The sequence below is a fragment of the Drosophila miranda genome (assembly GCF_003369915.1).
Source record: "Drosophila miranda strain MSH22 chromosome Y unlocalized genomic scaffold, D.miranda_PacBio2.1 Contig_Y1_pilon, whole genome shotgun sequence".
NCBI classification, from domain to species: Eukaryota; Metazoa; Arthropoda; class Insecta; order Diptera; family Drosophilidae; genus Drosophila; species Drosophila miranda.
In genome coordinates this window covers 42724218-42739711 of record NW_022881603.1, presented here as the reverse complement: position 1 = coordinate 42739711, position 15494 = coordinate 42724218, and the positions used below count along the sequence as shown (strand labels likewise).

Genomic DNA, 15494 nt, shown 5'->3' with positions numbered 1-15494 from the left:
GATAGCTGATGTTCTTCCTGGCCGTATGACATTACTCTTTGCTAATGGTCGTATTCCACTACTCTAACCGGACCGATTAAACACACCTATGACAACACTTGAAAAGTGTGAGACCAGCAATAAAAACATTACGGGAAGAGCAGTAAGAGTGAGAGGTATGTATATGCATATGTCATCGAACTGGCGGCACCGCAGCAGCAGATAAATTCATACTGTGAAATTATCACATACGATATATGAATCGTCCGGTGTGTCAAGCTGAACCACCAAACCACCAACGCCAACGCAAATTAATAGTTGTGTTTTTGCTTTCATACTATACCGATATTTACAGTAGATACGACCAATAGATGAGCAGAATTGGACCTGTAATTGAAAGTGTAACAATCAATCGTCTCAACGCGTTCGCGACCAAGTGATTAGCAGGACAAAGAAAGAATACCTCAAAACATTTCACATAATATAATTGCAACGAAGATTAGCACGTGAATCAATCGAAGTCGCCAAACACAAATCCCCAATAGAAGACGCACAATGTTTTCATATAAGCTGCCTTGCGGGGACTTCCAAACGGCCACCACAATGACGGAGAAAAATATAAGCTTCGTCCCGCCAGTTTACGAGCAGAGGTACTGCGCGGCAATTCAAATTTTAATGGGATGGCAGGATCAAATCGCGAAGGTGGTCGAATTTGACTGTGCTGAAATCCGGTTCTTCCCCCTACGACGAATTGAGACGATTGAAAATATAGTTCTGGTAAGCATTGAAACTCAGCGTGAAAAAAGCGTGGCTTTTTTTAGGGAAATTGTTAAGGAAACACGATTATATTTTATTTACTTCGGTTGTATCTGTATCCTATCTTAGACTGCTATCGTAATAATCACGAAATAACCTTTATCTATATATGTATATATATTAAATACTTTATTGAGTAGAGTATACCTTTTAAATGTAATAGGGAAAATGGGAAATTAAACCTAACAATAACGGAAAAGTGGCAAATAAAAATTCAATACATGAAAGATTTGCTATCAAGGGCATGTGGAGCCAAACGGTGCACTGTTTCTGCACACCTTTTGTCCGTATATATATTTCTTACAACATCGTATAATGGGAAATTCAACAACGTCTTGTGCATGGAGCCGAACTGTGCTGAGTCTATGCTCTCATAGCTCTGCTCCGACTGCCTGAGCGTACCAATCTGAATGCTTAAAGATAACAAATTAATTTATTAAAAACCAAAATTAGAAATCATGACGAGTAGTGTCCACGTGTATTAGCATGATTAGGTTTTGTTCTGTTCCTCTGAACACCTCATCAGGCATCGTAGTGCCTTGTTAACCACTAAAAATACTTGAAAACGAATTTAGGTTGCTAGTTTTCTAATTCTTTGTTTGAAGTCCCCCTAGCCTAGTCGGTCGGTCGGTCCCTATTTATAGCTCTATAATTTGCGAGAATGCCTGGACGGGTTGACATTACGCCCCTTGATGTACTTGTTTTCATCATCGTATTCGCTGTACAGATTCTGCACTTCCAACAAGCTCGAGTTGTTCTCTACATCGTGCTCGCCAATTTTTGACTCAGTCTTATATAGGCAACGGCGCGTGCGACGCTGCTTGGGTCGATCCTCTGGCGACCGCCTTGACTTCAGTTTGCGCTCCACCTCATCGGTGGCAGAGGCCACAGTGGCATTTTCTTTGCGTGTGGCGCAGCCACGTTTGTTACTGGCCACTGCTGACAACGGCGTAGACCGAGATTTGCTAACAGCACCGCCGGCAAATTTAGCCGAGGCTATATTTTTGTTACTACGTGCTACACCTCGGTTGGGTTTCAGCTGCTGTGTTTGGGTTTGCTTGCTGGTTCTTTTCCGGTAATCGCTCTCCTCAGACGTGCCTTGCTCTGCATACTGCTATAAAGATAAAAATGATAAAACATAAAAATAAATGTTTTTATATGCCACCAGAATTTACCTCTCCATCAGTGCTTTCTGCTGCATCATTATCCTCCTCCTCCTGGTCCTGCTCGCGAGTCAATGCATCGACTTCATCATGGCATTCGCCTTCGTTGTGTTCCTGCACGACCAGTCCCTTATCGCGTCGACTCTGCTCAACCGTCAGTATCGCATAGGTTGGCCTGCCCTCATAGCGCTTAGAAAGACGCATTTGCAAGGGGCATATGGTCTCCTCCCGTTCAAACTCCTTGGCCGCCCGTTCGCGGGCTATTTGATCGGGGTCTTGAGAGATAACCTCCGCCCATGAGAACTTCTTTTTCACATTCTTCTTGCTCGACTTGGATCGCAGGTTCTTAGGCGATACACGATTTGTTATCGAGTGCTCCTGGAACGGAGTGCTAAGCGTTGAGTTACGGATCACGTTGGTGGAAATCTTATTATTCAGTTCAAATATATCGCACTTGTTGCCATACATTTCGTCTTTAACAGCCACGCGGGTGAGCAAAATCTCTTCGCTGTTTAAGCGCATCTGGCTGGGGTCATGGCCCAGACGCTGAAACTCTCGCTTAAAGATGTTGCGATAACGCTCATAATTGGGACGCTCCTGGTATGCTAACTGGCCAATCTGTTTCAGAAACTCGCCCAAATACTTAGGAACTTGTTTGCCGTAGAATTGACGCAACATTTCCGAGACGTCCGTCATAAAGAGCTCCTTAGCACGGTGCACTTTCTCCTGCTGTTGCTGCTGGGCCACATCCTTCCAGGGCAGATAACCCTCGGACCAGTACACCAAATTGTAGCCCAAGCACTCCAGATCGCTGCGTCGCGAATGCGCGCCCAGGTGGGCGTCACGCGATGTGAACTCTAGGGTACCGTCGTGCGCACGTCGTTGGTCCATAATAAACAGACGGTGAACACCGCGGTCTTGATATTTTGAAGCCAGGCCAAAGTCGATAAGGAACACGTGCTCTTCCTCAGCGGGGAGAAGCTGATACTCTGCGTGGGATTGGGTGTCGTCCTGCTTTCGCCTTCCACTCCGTTTGCTACCTTCGCTCATTTCACTTTTAGGTTTCGATTGATGTCTCGTTGCTCGTGTAGTTATGGAGCACTTGGAGGGCGTAGATGGATGTGCATGTGCTTGTGCGTGCCTTGCCCGTTTACCCACGGCTGCTGTCGCGCGTCGCGCCGAGGGTGGAAGAAACTCCTCTAAATCGTTATCGGACGTTACTGGCGACTGATCGTCTTTATCCTCATTATTTTTTATGGGATAGCCATCCTCGTTAAAGTCTTCGCGGTAGCTAACGCGTTTGGTGGGTCGCAGATAGTGCGACTTGACCATTTCCTCGTACATGGAGTTGCGCTTTTCTCGACGGCACGAACGCACCGGATTGGAGCCGCTGAACTCGATGTTAGTCTTGCGCACGCTTCCCTTGTTCTTGTTCACTGGCGTGTGGTACATGTCCAGGCTGTTGCTGTTGTTACTGTTCGAAGTGGCGCCATCATCAAAGTCCTCATCTTCCTCATCTTCCTGGGCGGCATCCACAATTTGCTTTAAAGCCAACTTTTTGTTCTTCATGAAGTAGTCATCGTCGCCATCACTGAACTTGACTACATCATCGGTTGTCTCCTGCTCCGAGCTATTCCCGCTGTCTGTCGTCTGCTGTTTCTCATCGTAGTGCTCGTCGTAGCCATCGCTCTTTGCCCCCTTGCCTTTTCCGGCAGGCACTGCCTGCTGCTTGAGGTACTTGCACTTGGATATCATTAGGTTCTGTGCCTTGATATCGTTGTGACAATAGCCCTTGTCGTGAAGATGCTCTAGCACATTAATTATGTGGATAGCGAGGACCAGCAAGCATTTCTGCTCCACCCGTGAGTTTTTAATGAGCGAGTGCAGGTCGCGATCGAAGCGGGGCAGGACCAAGAACCGATACCGAGCATCTCCAAAGTAGTGTGTGCCCGAGGCAATGTAGCTGGGTATTCCGGACGGGGGGCCGTTGCTAATAATATGCCTACGAGCCGAAATGTTGGCAGCATCCTCGTGATCATCAGTTATTTCTACAACAAAAGCATGATCATAGCATCAAGCAGTAAACCTACGGTGTATAATGCTTACTCTTAGTCTGAGATGTGTTGATCAGACAGTGAATCTCGACGAAAAGTGGTCCATTTGAGTGGGGTTCAATTTTGACGACGAATTTGGCTCTTTCAGAGCTAACGGGGCAGACAGTGTCTTCTGAGGCTAGGAAGATCTCGCCAAAGTTTCCCTTGCCTATAGAAAAATATGGTAGTTAAAATGCGCACTTTCCATTTGCATTATACCCAATCCGTCGATCACCACTTACCTATGGGTCGCCCCAAACGCCATGCCTTGGAGAGCACGTCCCTCAGTATGGTTCCATTGACGACAGATGGGCGCAACGTATATACCGGACGCGGCGACTCGGTTGAGTTTGAGTGGTTGTGGTCACTGGCAAAACTAGCTCCAGCCAACAGGAGGCTTTGAGCTTGCGGGGTCTTCAACACAGATGTATCTTCCTCCACTTCACCACCGCCAGCAGACCCCGACGATGAGGAATTCTCGTCGTCGTTCTCGTGGAACTCATATCCATTGCCATTTGTCTCCGCGCTGAGGCGCAGGCATTTCTCCGTCACACTGCCGCTGGTTTTAGCCGGCGCTCGCTTTCGATTGCGTATGTTGCGGTCTATCGGTGGGCGTTCCAACGGGAGCCGTTTGCCCATCGTGATGCCGATGCCCCCTCCTTGGATTTGGTTGCAAACGGACTACGCTGTAGCTCAGTCTCGTTGCAGATTTACGCGAGGCGTATTAAGGAACGTTGATTAGATTTACGCGTAAAAATTTTATTGTTTTCTTCCAGTTCCGTTTTATAGCTTGTTGTCTATGCCTTTTCACTTGAGATTTGAGTAAAGCGTAGAGTGGTATGTCAAATAGACAGCGACATCGTGTTCGTTTGTATTAGTGTGTAATAATTATGTACACACAAACAAAACAAATAATTTAATATCTTTCGGAAATGTCCGAAATGTTGCTTTATTCATTATTCGAATAGTATGTGTAAATGCGTGCAAGTCTGCAGATTTATATTCTGTATTCAATGTCTGTAAACATGGGGAAAAAATAACAGGACAGACGGACGGACAGACAAATGAGAACAAAATTGATTTTTCTGCCCGGCATTACAGCACATAGCATTAAAGCATATTGTTATTCTTTCTTTTCACTTGAGTATTGGTTATAGATATATTATAGCTGCCACTCGATTTCCTCAGCACAAACTCGATTGAATTGATTTTCCAGTAGCTATTTTTCTCACGTATTGCTAGCTCTCTTCTTCTTTTTTTGTAGCTTTTCTTTCTCTGTCCTCTACAAGACCATTTCTTGTAGGTTTGTACCGCGCATAGCCGTAAATAAATGCTTACAATTTTTAGTTGGCCCGGCGTCTTACAAGTTTAATTTTCACATATAGTTCATCGCTTTATTCACTTTATCGTTTAGCTTATTTTAGTAATTACACATTTTTTCAACATATCGATAAAATTTATCAAGCTCAGAAATACACATTTTCTACACATTTGCTACATAATGGAAGGAAAAAGAGGGTATGGACAAGAGACAAACCGGCCCAGAAAAGCAACGCATGCAAGGTAAAATCTACCCCAATTGCCCAATATACCTTGAAGAGAAAAAAACGATTTTTTCTTCAAGATATATTGTTCTCACACGCGAGTTGAGATTCGTACGAACCTTGAAGTTTGCCTTGGCTGTTTTGGGCTATTGTCCATACCCTTATTTATATGTTGCTGTTGCGGGGAGAGCAGCAGTGTGACCGTCCTACCCTCAGAAATAACGCAAATTTACCGATGAAAAAACGATCTTAAACCACTAAAACCCCCTTTATTTAAACTGGAGCTAGAATTCTTCATGATTCATAATTTTCGTGGAGGACGGACATTTGTCCATATTCAAAAATCATATTAGTCGATTTTGATATTTGGTTTAATATTGCTAGCTAGCCAGGAAACTCAGTTCTGAAGACATTATTGTATCAAAGTGATAGATACATTTTCTACAAGATTGGCTTATATTAAATACTCTCTTTTATTTAGTTGTGTCTAAATAAGGTTAAAAAAATCTCAAAGCATAAAACGAAAATGTGTTTTGAATGTTATCCTCTTTATACCCTATTTATTTAGGTTAGGTTAGGTTAGGTTGACCCGGACGGCCCTCAGAGGGGGCCCCACATAGGCCAGTATGGCCCTTAGTTGTCCGGATAGTGGGGGGGGGAATGAACCGTCGCATAGGCCAGTAGTTGCTGTGGCGTCCTCTTGGAGGCATCTTCCAGTGATGCCAGCACTGGGGCGCCCAGGTATCTCCTCCTTGCCCTTAAGAGAGCAGGACAGTTGCAGATGAGATGTTCTAGGGTTTCGGTTGCCCCAGGTTCGTCACATTTCCTACAACTGTCTCTGTTTGTGATTCCTAGCTTTGTCGCCTGCGCCGCAGCCAGGCAGTGTCCCGTTAATATTCCCACTAATAATCTGCAGTCCTTCCGTGGTAGGTGCAGCAGGTAGTGGCTGAGTTTGTCATTGCGTTCCTTGCACATGATTTTCGAGGTTCTGCAGGCGGTGGTACTCCTCCACCTACATTCGGCTTGTGATCCGGCCTGCTTTTCTAGATCGCTTTGCAGCGTTCTGAGGGAGACAGGCACGTTCTCGGTTCTCGTATTCGCCAGCCCGACGCCTTCCTTAGCTAGTACGTCCGCCGTCTCGTTCCCTTCGATGCCCTGGGGGCTGGGAATCCAGTAGATCCGCACTGACTTTGTCGTGCTTAGGGTATCTAGTGCCTCCCTGCTCGCCAAGACATTTCTGGAACTGACTGCGGACGACTGCATGGATCTTATCGCCGCTTGGCTGTCGACGAATAGGTTGACCGCATCGTGTGCTCTTTCAGTGAGAAGAGCGACTTCTGCTGCTTTCCTGATGGCAAAAACCTCTGCCTGGAATATGCTACAATGGTCCGGTAGCTTATATGACAGCCTTATCTCAGGGTCTGTACAGTATAGGCCCGCTCCTACTCCTCCGTCCATCTTGGAGCCGTCCGTATATATATTGAGGTGCTCCGTTTGGTCTCTTCCGATTTTACAGTCTTCAGGTCCCAAGGATGTAGTTGTTTTTACGTCGAGGCATGTTTGGGGGGTCATGTAATCAGTTGATCTGTTCATTTCCCTTCCAATTGAACTATGCCCGTATTCTTGTGGCGACATATTTCCTGAAGCGATGAGGCGTTGTGCTGCCTTTCCTGCAGTCAGACGGGCGTGGATGTCTAGGGGTTCGATTCCAAGTAGGGTTTCGAGTGCTTTTGTTGGGGTTGACCTCAGCGCCCCTGTAATACAGAGCAAAGCCTGTCGCTGAGTCCTTTCCATAAGCTTATGATACGTTTTCTTTCCAGTAGCTTGCCACCAAACTAAGACTCCATACAGCAGAGTTGGTGGGCCTTCTTCACCCTTTCCAATACATTGGGTTTCCATGCCAGTTTACTATCCAGTACTGTGCCCAGGTATTTGACTTGTGTTTTTGGGGTTAGCCTAGTTTGATTGATCTTCGGGGGGGTCCATATCGGTACCTTGTACCTCTTGGTAAAGAGGATGAGGTCCGTCTTGTCCGCGTTGATACTGAGTCCTACTTCTTCCGCCCACTCGCGTATCTCCCTGAGTGTTCGTTGCATTAGTGAGCTGAGGGTCGATGGGCAAACACCCGTAATAAGTATGCTTATGTCGTCCGCATAAGCTGTTATTATTGGGGCCTTCCTTTCGTATCTCTTGATGAGGTCGTCGACCACCAGATTCCACAGGAGGGGCGACAGGACTCCACCCTGGGGTGTGCCTCTGTGTGCCTCTTTCACCATGGAAGCGGTGCCCCACTCTGATTGCACCCGTCTGCAACCTAGGAGGTTCCTTATCCACAGGTTGATTGCTGGGTGTGTATTAGTTGCTACCAGGCAATTTGTTATTGCTTCCGTAGCCACGTTGTTGAATGCTCCGGAGATGTCCACGAATACTCCCAGTGCATACTTTTTATTGTGAAGGGCTTTCTCAATGGTAGCTACTACCGAATGTAGTGCGGTCTCCACCGATTTCCCTTTAGTATAGGCATGCTGGTTGGTTGACATCAGTCCCCCTACCTCATTTCTGATGTGTAAGCCCAGCAGCTTTTCTAGCGTTTTTAATATAAAGGAGGTAAGGCTTATCGGTCTATAGTCCTTGGGACTCGCATGGCTGCACTTTCCTGCCTTTGGGAGGAAGACAACTCTCGAGGTTCTCCATTGGATAGGGATATAGCCAGTACTTATACAAGCTGTGAATATTGCGGAGAGCCATGGGGTAATCGCCTCTTTGGTCACCTGCATCATGGCTGGGAATATCCCGTCAAGTCCTGGTGCTTTTGTGCCCGCAAAGGAGTCTATTGCCCAGTGGATTCGCTTGGTGGTTAACAAATCTGTTGTGGGGTGTTGTTCCTCGGTTGCTAGGTCCTGGTGCTCTTTGGCATCAGCGACCTCGGTGCAACCAGGGAAAGGTTCCTCCATTAGTGCTGTTAGGGCTTCGTCACTGCCCTCTGTCCACTGTCCGTCATCTAGCTTTAATTGGCTTTGTATGGTAGGCTGCTTAGAGAGCAGCTTCCGTAGCCGTGCGGTTTCTGGTACTTTCTCGATGTTGGAGCAGAAGGTCCTCCACGAGTTCCGTTGTGCTTTACGTATTTCCTTCTTGTAGCTCCTGAGTAGGAGTCTGTATTCCTCATAGACGATCCCTTCGTTCGCTTGTTTGGCGATCTTAAAGAATTCCTTGAGGTTGTCCCTTTGAAGAGAGAGATCCCGGCTCCACCAGAGTGGCTTGGACCTCTTCTTCGTCCTCGAGGGTTTGCACGATGTGTGGTAGGCGTCCAGCAACGCGTTGGATAGGGTCTCTAGAGACTTCTCTATGTCCTCCGCGGATTTCACTGTGCCCGGACTCGCGAGCTTCGAAGTAACTGTCTTTTTAAACTTTTCCCAGTTTGTATTCCGGGGGTTTCTATAGACTATTACCTTCGAAGAATGTTTGAAGTCGCACTTAAACTGAATGTACTTGTGATCTGAGAAGGAGGGTCTTTCAAGGACCCTCCAGCTAGATACCGTAGTACTGTTTCCCGTTGCTAGTGTTAGGTCTAGCACGTTGGATGAAGTCGGACCCACGAAGGTGTGCTCCTCCCCGACGTTTGCTATATATAGATTAGTATAAAGTATAAAGTCTAAGAGTGACTCACCTCTATCATTGATGTCGGTGCTTCCCCACACATTGTGGTGGGCATTGGCATCCGTCCCGATGACGAGTTGATAGTTTTTGGTGCCGGCTTCTGTCACCAGGCTCCTGAGTTCGTCGGGTGGTGCGGGTCTGTCGTGAGCCATGTAGCAGGAAGCCACCAGAAGGCGCTTTTCCTCGCTTTCCAGCATCACAACCGTCAGGTCATCCGTGCTGTAATGAGACATAAGGTAAGCATGGATTCCCTTTCGTACGAGTACGACGGTTCTGTTCCTGCTTACCGATGATGCGTAGAACAGTTTGTGATTTGAGGACTTTAGTCCGGCCACTGAATTGCCTGTCGCAATCCAGGGCTCCTGGACTAGAGCTATGTCGGCGAGCCCTTGCTCCATGGCGATGAGGAGCTCCGCCGACGCTACCTTGCTTTTATGCAAGTTTAGCTGCAGCACACTCAGCATGGGTGGCTGGCTCACTTGCATCCGACGGGTTGACTACTAACGTCAGGTCACCGTCTCCTCGTCTTTGTCCTCAAGCGCAAGACCCTGGGCGGCCTCCACGATGGACTCGAGACCTAAGTCCTTTTCCACCTCGCCTACCTGCAGGGTATGCGCGTCCTTGTCCTCAGGGTGGCGCTTTTTGAGGCGCAGGTAGACGCTACCCATGCCCCACGCCATCTTCCCGAACTTGGGATACAGCAGATCCTCTGCCTCCTTGTTTATTTGGAGGATCACACATTGGCCCCCTCGTTGGGTAGTGGGCTACCAATGTGTAGGATCCTCCAATCGGTCGTTGGCACGTCCGCGTTTTGCCGCTGAAGGAGCTTCAGCGCTCGGTCTCCCTGGATTGTGATGGGGAAGAGTACCTTCGCATTAGGCTTGGACGGGATAAGCTCCCGGTCCACAACCTCCAGCTTGGCCCCCTCCCACATCGCCTCCAGTTGGCAGACCGTACGCGTCAGCCACCTTAGGGTTGGATCGTCGTTGCACTTTAGGATCTTAACCCCATTTAGCCACCCAGCACCATCGAACGTGGGCATAGGGGCCGCGGGGTCCTCTTCCATGTGTGCAAACAGTGCGTCGACGAGACGCGCGTGCACAAGCTTCCACTGTGCCGCTGACATCTTGCCGTTTTCCTCGCTCCGGTCGATGAGTGCCACGATCAAATGTCGTTTGGTCACATCGCTGACCTTCGCGTTCGATTTCGATGGCTTCTTGGCCACTTTCGGTGGAGGGGCTGCTCTCTTGGGCCCGCGTTGCCGCTTGCTCGCCGGAGTGTCTTTAATGGCACTCTCAGTCGAGCGTTGCCTCTTGGTGGCCATCATCTCCTCCACCTTATTGGCATATTCGCCATTCGACGCCCTCATCTGTGGCATCTGGGCGTAATGTAGTCGGCCCTCCTCTACTCGCTGCTCGGCCCAGGCTAGCTTGACCTTCTCCTCCTGGGAGATGTTTACTTTACCTTGCAGCCGGCTTTTGATATTGAGGGCCGCTTTGTATTGTGCTTTGGCCTTCATCCCCTTCTTGGAACGCTTCGGCCCTTCCCTACGCAGGGAGCTGGTGCCTGGTTCCGGTGAGCGGAGAAGGCTCTCTTCCTCCGTCCTGCTCATAGAGAGCACGCTCTCCAGATCCGTATCTGTGTCGACTACGGCATCTGTGCGGCTCAACTTGCAGGCTGCGGAGTGAGTTGTTTTTGTTGTTGTTGTTATTTATTTTAATTAATACTCAAATTCTGTTTTCCAAGCTGCTTTAAAACGTTATTAGTAACGGTATTTTCTGAGATGGAGATGTTTTAGACCTTGTATTAATATTTTCTTGTAAATATATCTCGATCCAGATACCTATTCTTGGTCTCTGGAAAAAGACAATAAACTGCAAAATTTTGTTGTGATAGCTTGTAATATCTTCATTCATTGGAGCCTAGGATAACAAACATTTCCCCAATTATATAATATCCTTTTCATTATGTGGAGTGTTGCTGATTTAAATCTTAACTCAAAAAAGTTAGAAGAAAATTTATATTCCCGCAATTTATATTTGCGAATTCTTTTAACATGAAATCGCTTCTATCTGTTTTCGTAGGTGGACATTGACGAAGCAATGCTGAGGAAGAACATGAATCGAATAGACCCATTGCTCTCCGACCATATTAAGAAACGCCAGAGTCTCCTGCAAGTGCAGGTTCTGCAAGGAAACGTCGCCAATTCCTCGGATGAATTGCGGGACACAGATGCTGTTATCGCTTTGGAACTGTAAAAAATACACTGCATATTTACACTACTATTTACTACAATATTTTAGCTAGTCCGTATAGTTTTAATGAATTTAATGCCGCGCGCACAAACACTGTTTGTGCATTTCGTTGCAAAATGTTGTGTTGAATAAAATACGACAGGGCTCCAGCGTAATCCGACACATTTCATACGAACGATAAAATGGTTTGATATAAGCCATTTGGCTGCGTTATTTACCTGATTTTTTAAATCATTCCATTCAAAACTATCGAGTGGCGCCACTATCGATGGTTCGACAGCTCCATGACAAGTACAAATTTGTACAAATTTTCTACTGGAATTGTTGTAGCAACATTTTACATTTTACATCATAATCTTATTAGATGTACTTAGTACTACAGCAGTGATATTGAGACATAATATTTTCTATTCTTCATAAATAACACTGCACAACAGCATATCTGATGATTGGGTTATGTTACATGATTTCAGAGGATTATTTTATTTAGATCTTTAGTTGAACAAAAGTTTCTTTTTGCAGCTGAAGGCTGAAGGAGGGCTGTTCTGAATGCTCCAACAATAATCAGCCATCATGTGTGAGTTCCAGTAGCCTTGATAGCGTCCCTCCATCGTACGAAGATCCTGATCTTCAAGATTGAAGTCAAAATAGTCCAGGTGGTTATGTAGAAAGTATAACTTAATTCTTATGCTACATCCAACCCTTTGAAAGTTATCCATTAGTTGTTCGACGTGTTGAGGATAGTCAGAACTAGAGGAGATTTTGTTGTCTTGTGCGGTAATAGGAAATCTTAGTTTCTTTTGTTGCTAAGTTTCTTTCTTTTAGCCTAGAGGCTAAAATTTGTGAAGCGGTCTTTGACAGTCCTAGATCTCTGATAGAGTCGTTTAAATCATCTTGGTTGGTCGTCACTACTGTCATTTTTCACCTTAAAATGCATGTGCTTCTCCTTAGGGCTCAGTTTTTGTTCACCAAACTAAAATAACAGTCGTCGTTGTGGTTCACAGGTTATTTCTCTTAAGAGAATTACCCTGGTGGATGATCTTGCTGTTATAACAGACGTAAAACTAAAGTTTTCTGAACACATACATATCTACCATGGTAAATATTGCCATGGGCCTGCTTGGGTTTATAAAAAGGTGGTCAAAGGTATTGTACGTCCCATATAACAGCTGGTGTCACACGGGCCACTTGATGGTGCAGTAATTGCATCGCCACTTGACAGATGCAGTCGTTGCATATCAAGTCCTAGATATACATAAATAGCGGCTTTGTACCTAAATTTATTCCGTTTTCCATTTGTCCACAAACGCAGAAACTCAACGCACGTTTTGCATACTTTTTGCGGAACCCAAGGCTTATATTTAATTTCCAGCGGCTGACCAAAGTAATTCATTTAAGCTTCTTTTACGAACTCTGTTACATTTAAACGATATTCTTTAAATATTCTTTCGGACTATTCAAACACTTCTAGACTATGCCATATCAAATTTCAATAAGTAACAGCAAATTAAGGCTATGAAAAAGCGAATTTAGAGTGAGTGTATTTTTAGAATCAGCGACCTCAAATTAATAAAAATTTTTTTTTTTTTTTTTTTTTTTTTTTTCATGTGGAAAATTTGTATTTTATTGTAAACAAGTTTACTGCTACCTTTCGTGGCAACTTAATCTAGTTTTACATTTAAGGGGAAAAACAATTGATCACAGGAGATACATACTTAAACTTAATGTTACATATATGGAGTAGGTACATACATTATTTAGAATATTTACAAAAAGTTAATGAGATGTTATAGGAGGGATCTAGTAGGGAGATCCAGTGGATGACTCCTTTTGAGTCTTCTTTTCCTTGGCGGGTTAATTAGACGTCTGGCTAGCGCATTAGGGTGACCACCAAGTCGTTGCAAGTACCTTGCTGCATGTAATTGTATAACATCGCCCACTTTGGGAACCTTTAGGTCCCTCTCGATGTCGCTGTTTCGTATGTACCATGGAGCATTGCATATTCGTCGTAGAATTTTTGACTGAGCAACTCTAATTTTATTTAAGTTGGTTTTTGACGCGATGCCGTAAACTTGAAGTGCGTATTTCCATATGGGGCGGAGGATGGACTTGTATATCGTGACTTTGCTGTACAGCGATAGCTTATTTCTTGGTGCAAGTAGCCACGCCATCTTTCCCGCTTTCGCCATCACAGACTGTCGAACCATGGTAGTATGGGTTTTGAAATTTAGTGACCTGTCGAGTACAACACCCAGGTATTTGTACGAGCTCTTGTGCGTAAGTGTGGAGCCCAGCATATTAATGCCTCCGCAAGAAAGTGTTCTCGTAGCAAAAGTAACATTAGCACATTTGCTGCTGTTGATGCCTATGTTCCATTTCTGAGCCCAGACCTCAAAGCTGCTCACATATTGTTGCAGAGCTTCCGTAGCTAGATTTATGCTTGGACTTCTGGTCAGCACTGCAGTGTCATCCGCGTAGGATGACAGTATCATTCTTTCCGCCATCTTCCCTAGCGCTGAGAGCAGGCTAATTGGTCTGTAGCCATCGACTTCTGTGTGTTGTTTTTCTGGCTTAGGTACCATGGAGATTAGCGCCATCTTCCAGCAGGTAGGAAAGTGTCCTATCCTAAGAATGCTGTTGAGGAGCAGCACTATAAATAGCAGCGCTTTTTTAGGCAGAAGTTTTAAAGTCCTGTATTAATAAACATAAAGTGATAAAAGTCAATCATCATATTACTCGTTTTTAATATTCGGCTCCAGAAGATAATAATTTTATATACGCATTTATTTACTTACAGCATTGAGCACGTTTATGAAGATGTGTTGACCAAAATTCCATTGAATATTTTCGGATTCATGCAACCGAAAATTGCCATATTCAGCACGCCTAATTCGGACTATAATGTCATCTTTACGCGCTTCAATCCCCTTCTGCCGAATGGATTTCGTCACGAAGATCACAAGTTTGAATGGACGCGGGAAGAATTTAAGTCCTGGAGCATGTCTATTGATCAGAAATATCCCAATTACATGTTCGCCCTAATGGGAGTGGAAGATCCTCCCAAGGGCTATGAGTCCGTCGGTCATGAGTCGCAGATAGCGATATTCGTACGCAAGGATATCCTCGAATTGGAGCTAGAGCATCCGCTGATTCGCAATGTCCCTACCAGCTCATACATGGCGTCACCTATCCCTTTCATGTGGATACCAGGAGTCAGGAGCAACGTATCTGGGACGATGTTCAATATGAGCTGAATAATTTAAAGCAATACTGCAAATACCAAAGCGAGGATGACGACTGTTCGGATATACATAAACTGCCAATTGAGACACTACTGTCGCGCATCCATCGCACTGGCGCTACAAGAGAAATACTTGACGATATCCTAAAAAAGAAATCAGTTCAGGTCAAGAATGAATTCGTTCTGATAGAGGACTCGGACGACGATTCCGTAACTTCAACCCATAGTGATGCCGATGGGCAGAGCTTGAATGAGGTCCAATTATCCGGCGAGGACGAGGAGTTTTGGGATGTCAATTAAGCTCCGCTCCCAAGATTGGGGCCCCGAATAATATTTTTTTATAAATCCCGGTGAACTCCCATATTGGGACTTTGAATAAATCTAGAACCAAATCTGTTCCCTTTTACATATCTCTTCGGGGTCCAGGGTGGGTTTTTCCAAGCACAGTTTCAATTTCAGTTTCTGTTGAGGAACTTCACCCGCCCTTTCTCCTAGTTGACCACTATCACTGCGAAACGTTGCGAAAATTGGGGTTGCCGCCAAGATGATGAAGACGCCGACGCCGCGTCGTCTGTCTAGCTGGGGCACCCGCACGGAAACAACAATAGAGGGATGCAGCAAGGTGGGGGGAAAGCAGGGGAGAGTTTAACATGCAGACTTGGCGCAAACGCAGCGCATACCGAAATTGCCTGCGCTATTAATGCATCCACCCGGCATACACTACACTCCACTCTCTGGCACCCTGA

At 45.7% G+C, this 15494-nt stretch overlaps 1 protein-coding gene and 1 pseudogene across 2 annotated transcripts; one reads left to right on the top strand and one right to left on the bottom strand.

The window, feature by feature from the left end:
• The first annotated feature begins 2 nt into the window (after positions 1-2).
• On the top strand, positions 3-15154 carry LOC117185926 (annotated as a pseudogene).
• Positions 910-5510, bottom strand: LOC117191928. Of its 2 annotated transcripts, XM_033396673.1 has the most exons (5): positions 5390-5509; positions 4294-4861; positions 4065-4220; positions 1971-4006; positions 910-1909 (listed from the first exon to the last, which is right to left on the bottom strand). In XM_033396673.1, the coding sequence occupies exons 2-5, from the start codon at positions 4688-4690 to the stop codon at positions 1442-1444; spliced, it is 3057 nt and encodes a 1018-aa protein (XP_033252564.1). In that variant the 5' UTR covers positions 4691-4861; positions 5390-5509; the 3' UTR covers positions 910-1441. The 2 variants fall into 2 exon arrangements, with proteins under 2 accessions (XP_033252564.1, XP_033252565.1); XM_033396674.1 differs by having other exon boundaries at positions 910-1906; positions 4294-5510.
• Positions 15155-15494: the final 340 nt, after the last annotated feature.

Excerpts from the sequence above, each read along its gene's own strand:
- LOC117191928 (XM_033396673.1), bottom strand. The coding sequence starts at position 4,690 with ATGGGCAAACGGCTCCCGTTGGAACGCCCACCGATAGACCGCAACATA. Across the intron at positions 4,007-4,064 it reads CAACACATCTCAGACTAAGA|AAATAACTGATGATCACGAG; the intron begins GTAAGCATTATA and ends CTTTTGTTGTAG. Across the intron at positions 1,910-1,970 it reads CAGAAAGCACTGATGGAGAG|CAGTATGCAGAGCAAGGCAC; the intron begins GTAAATTCTGGT and ends TTATCTTTATAG.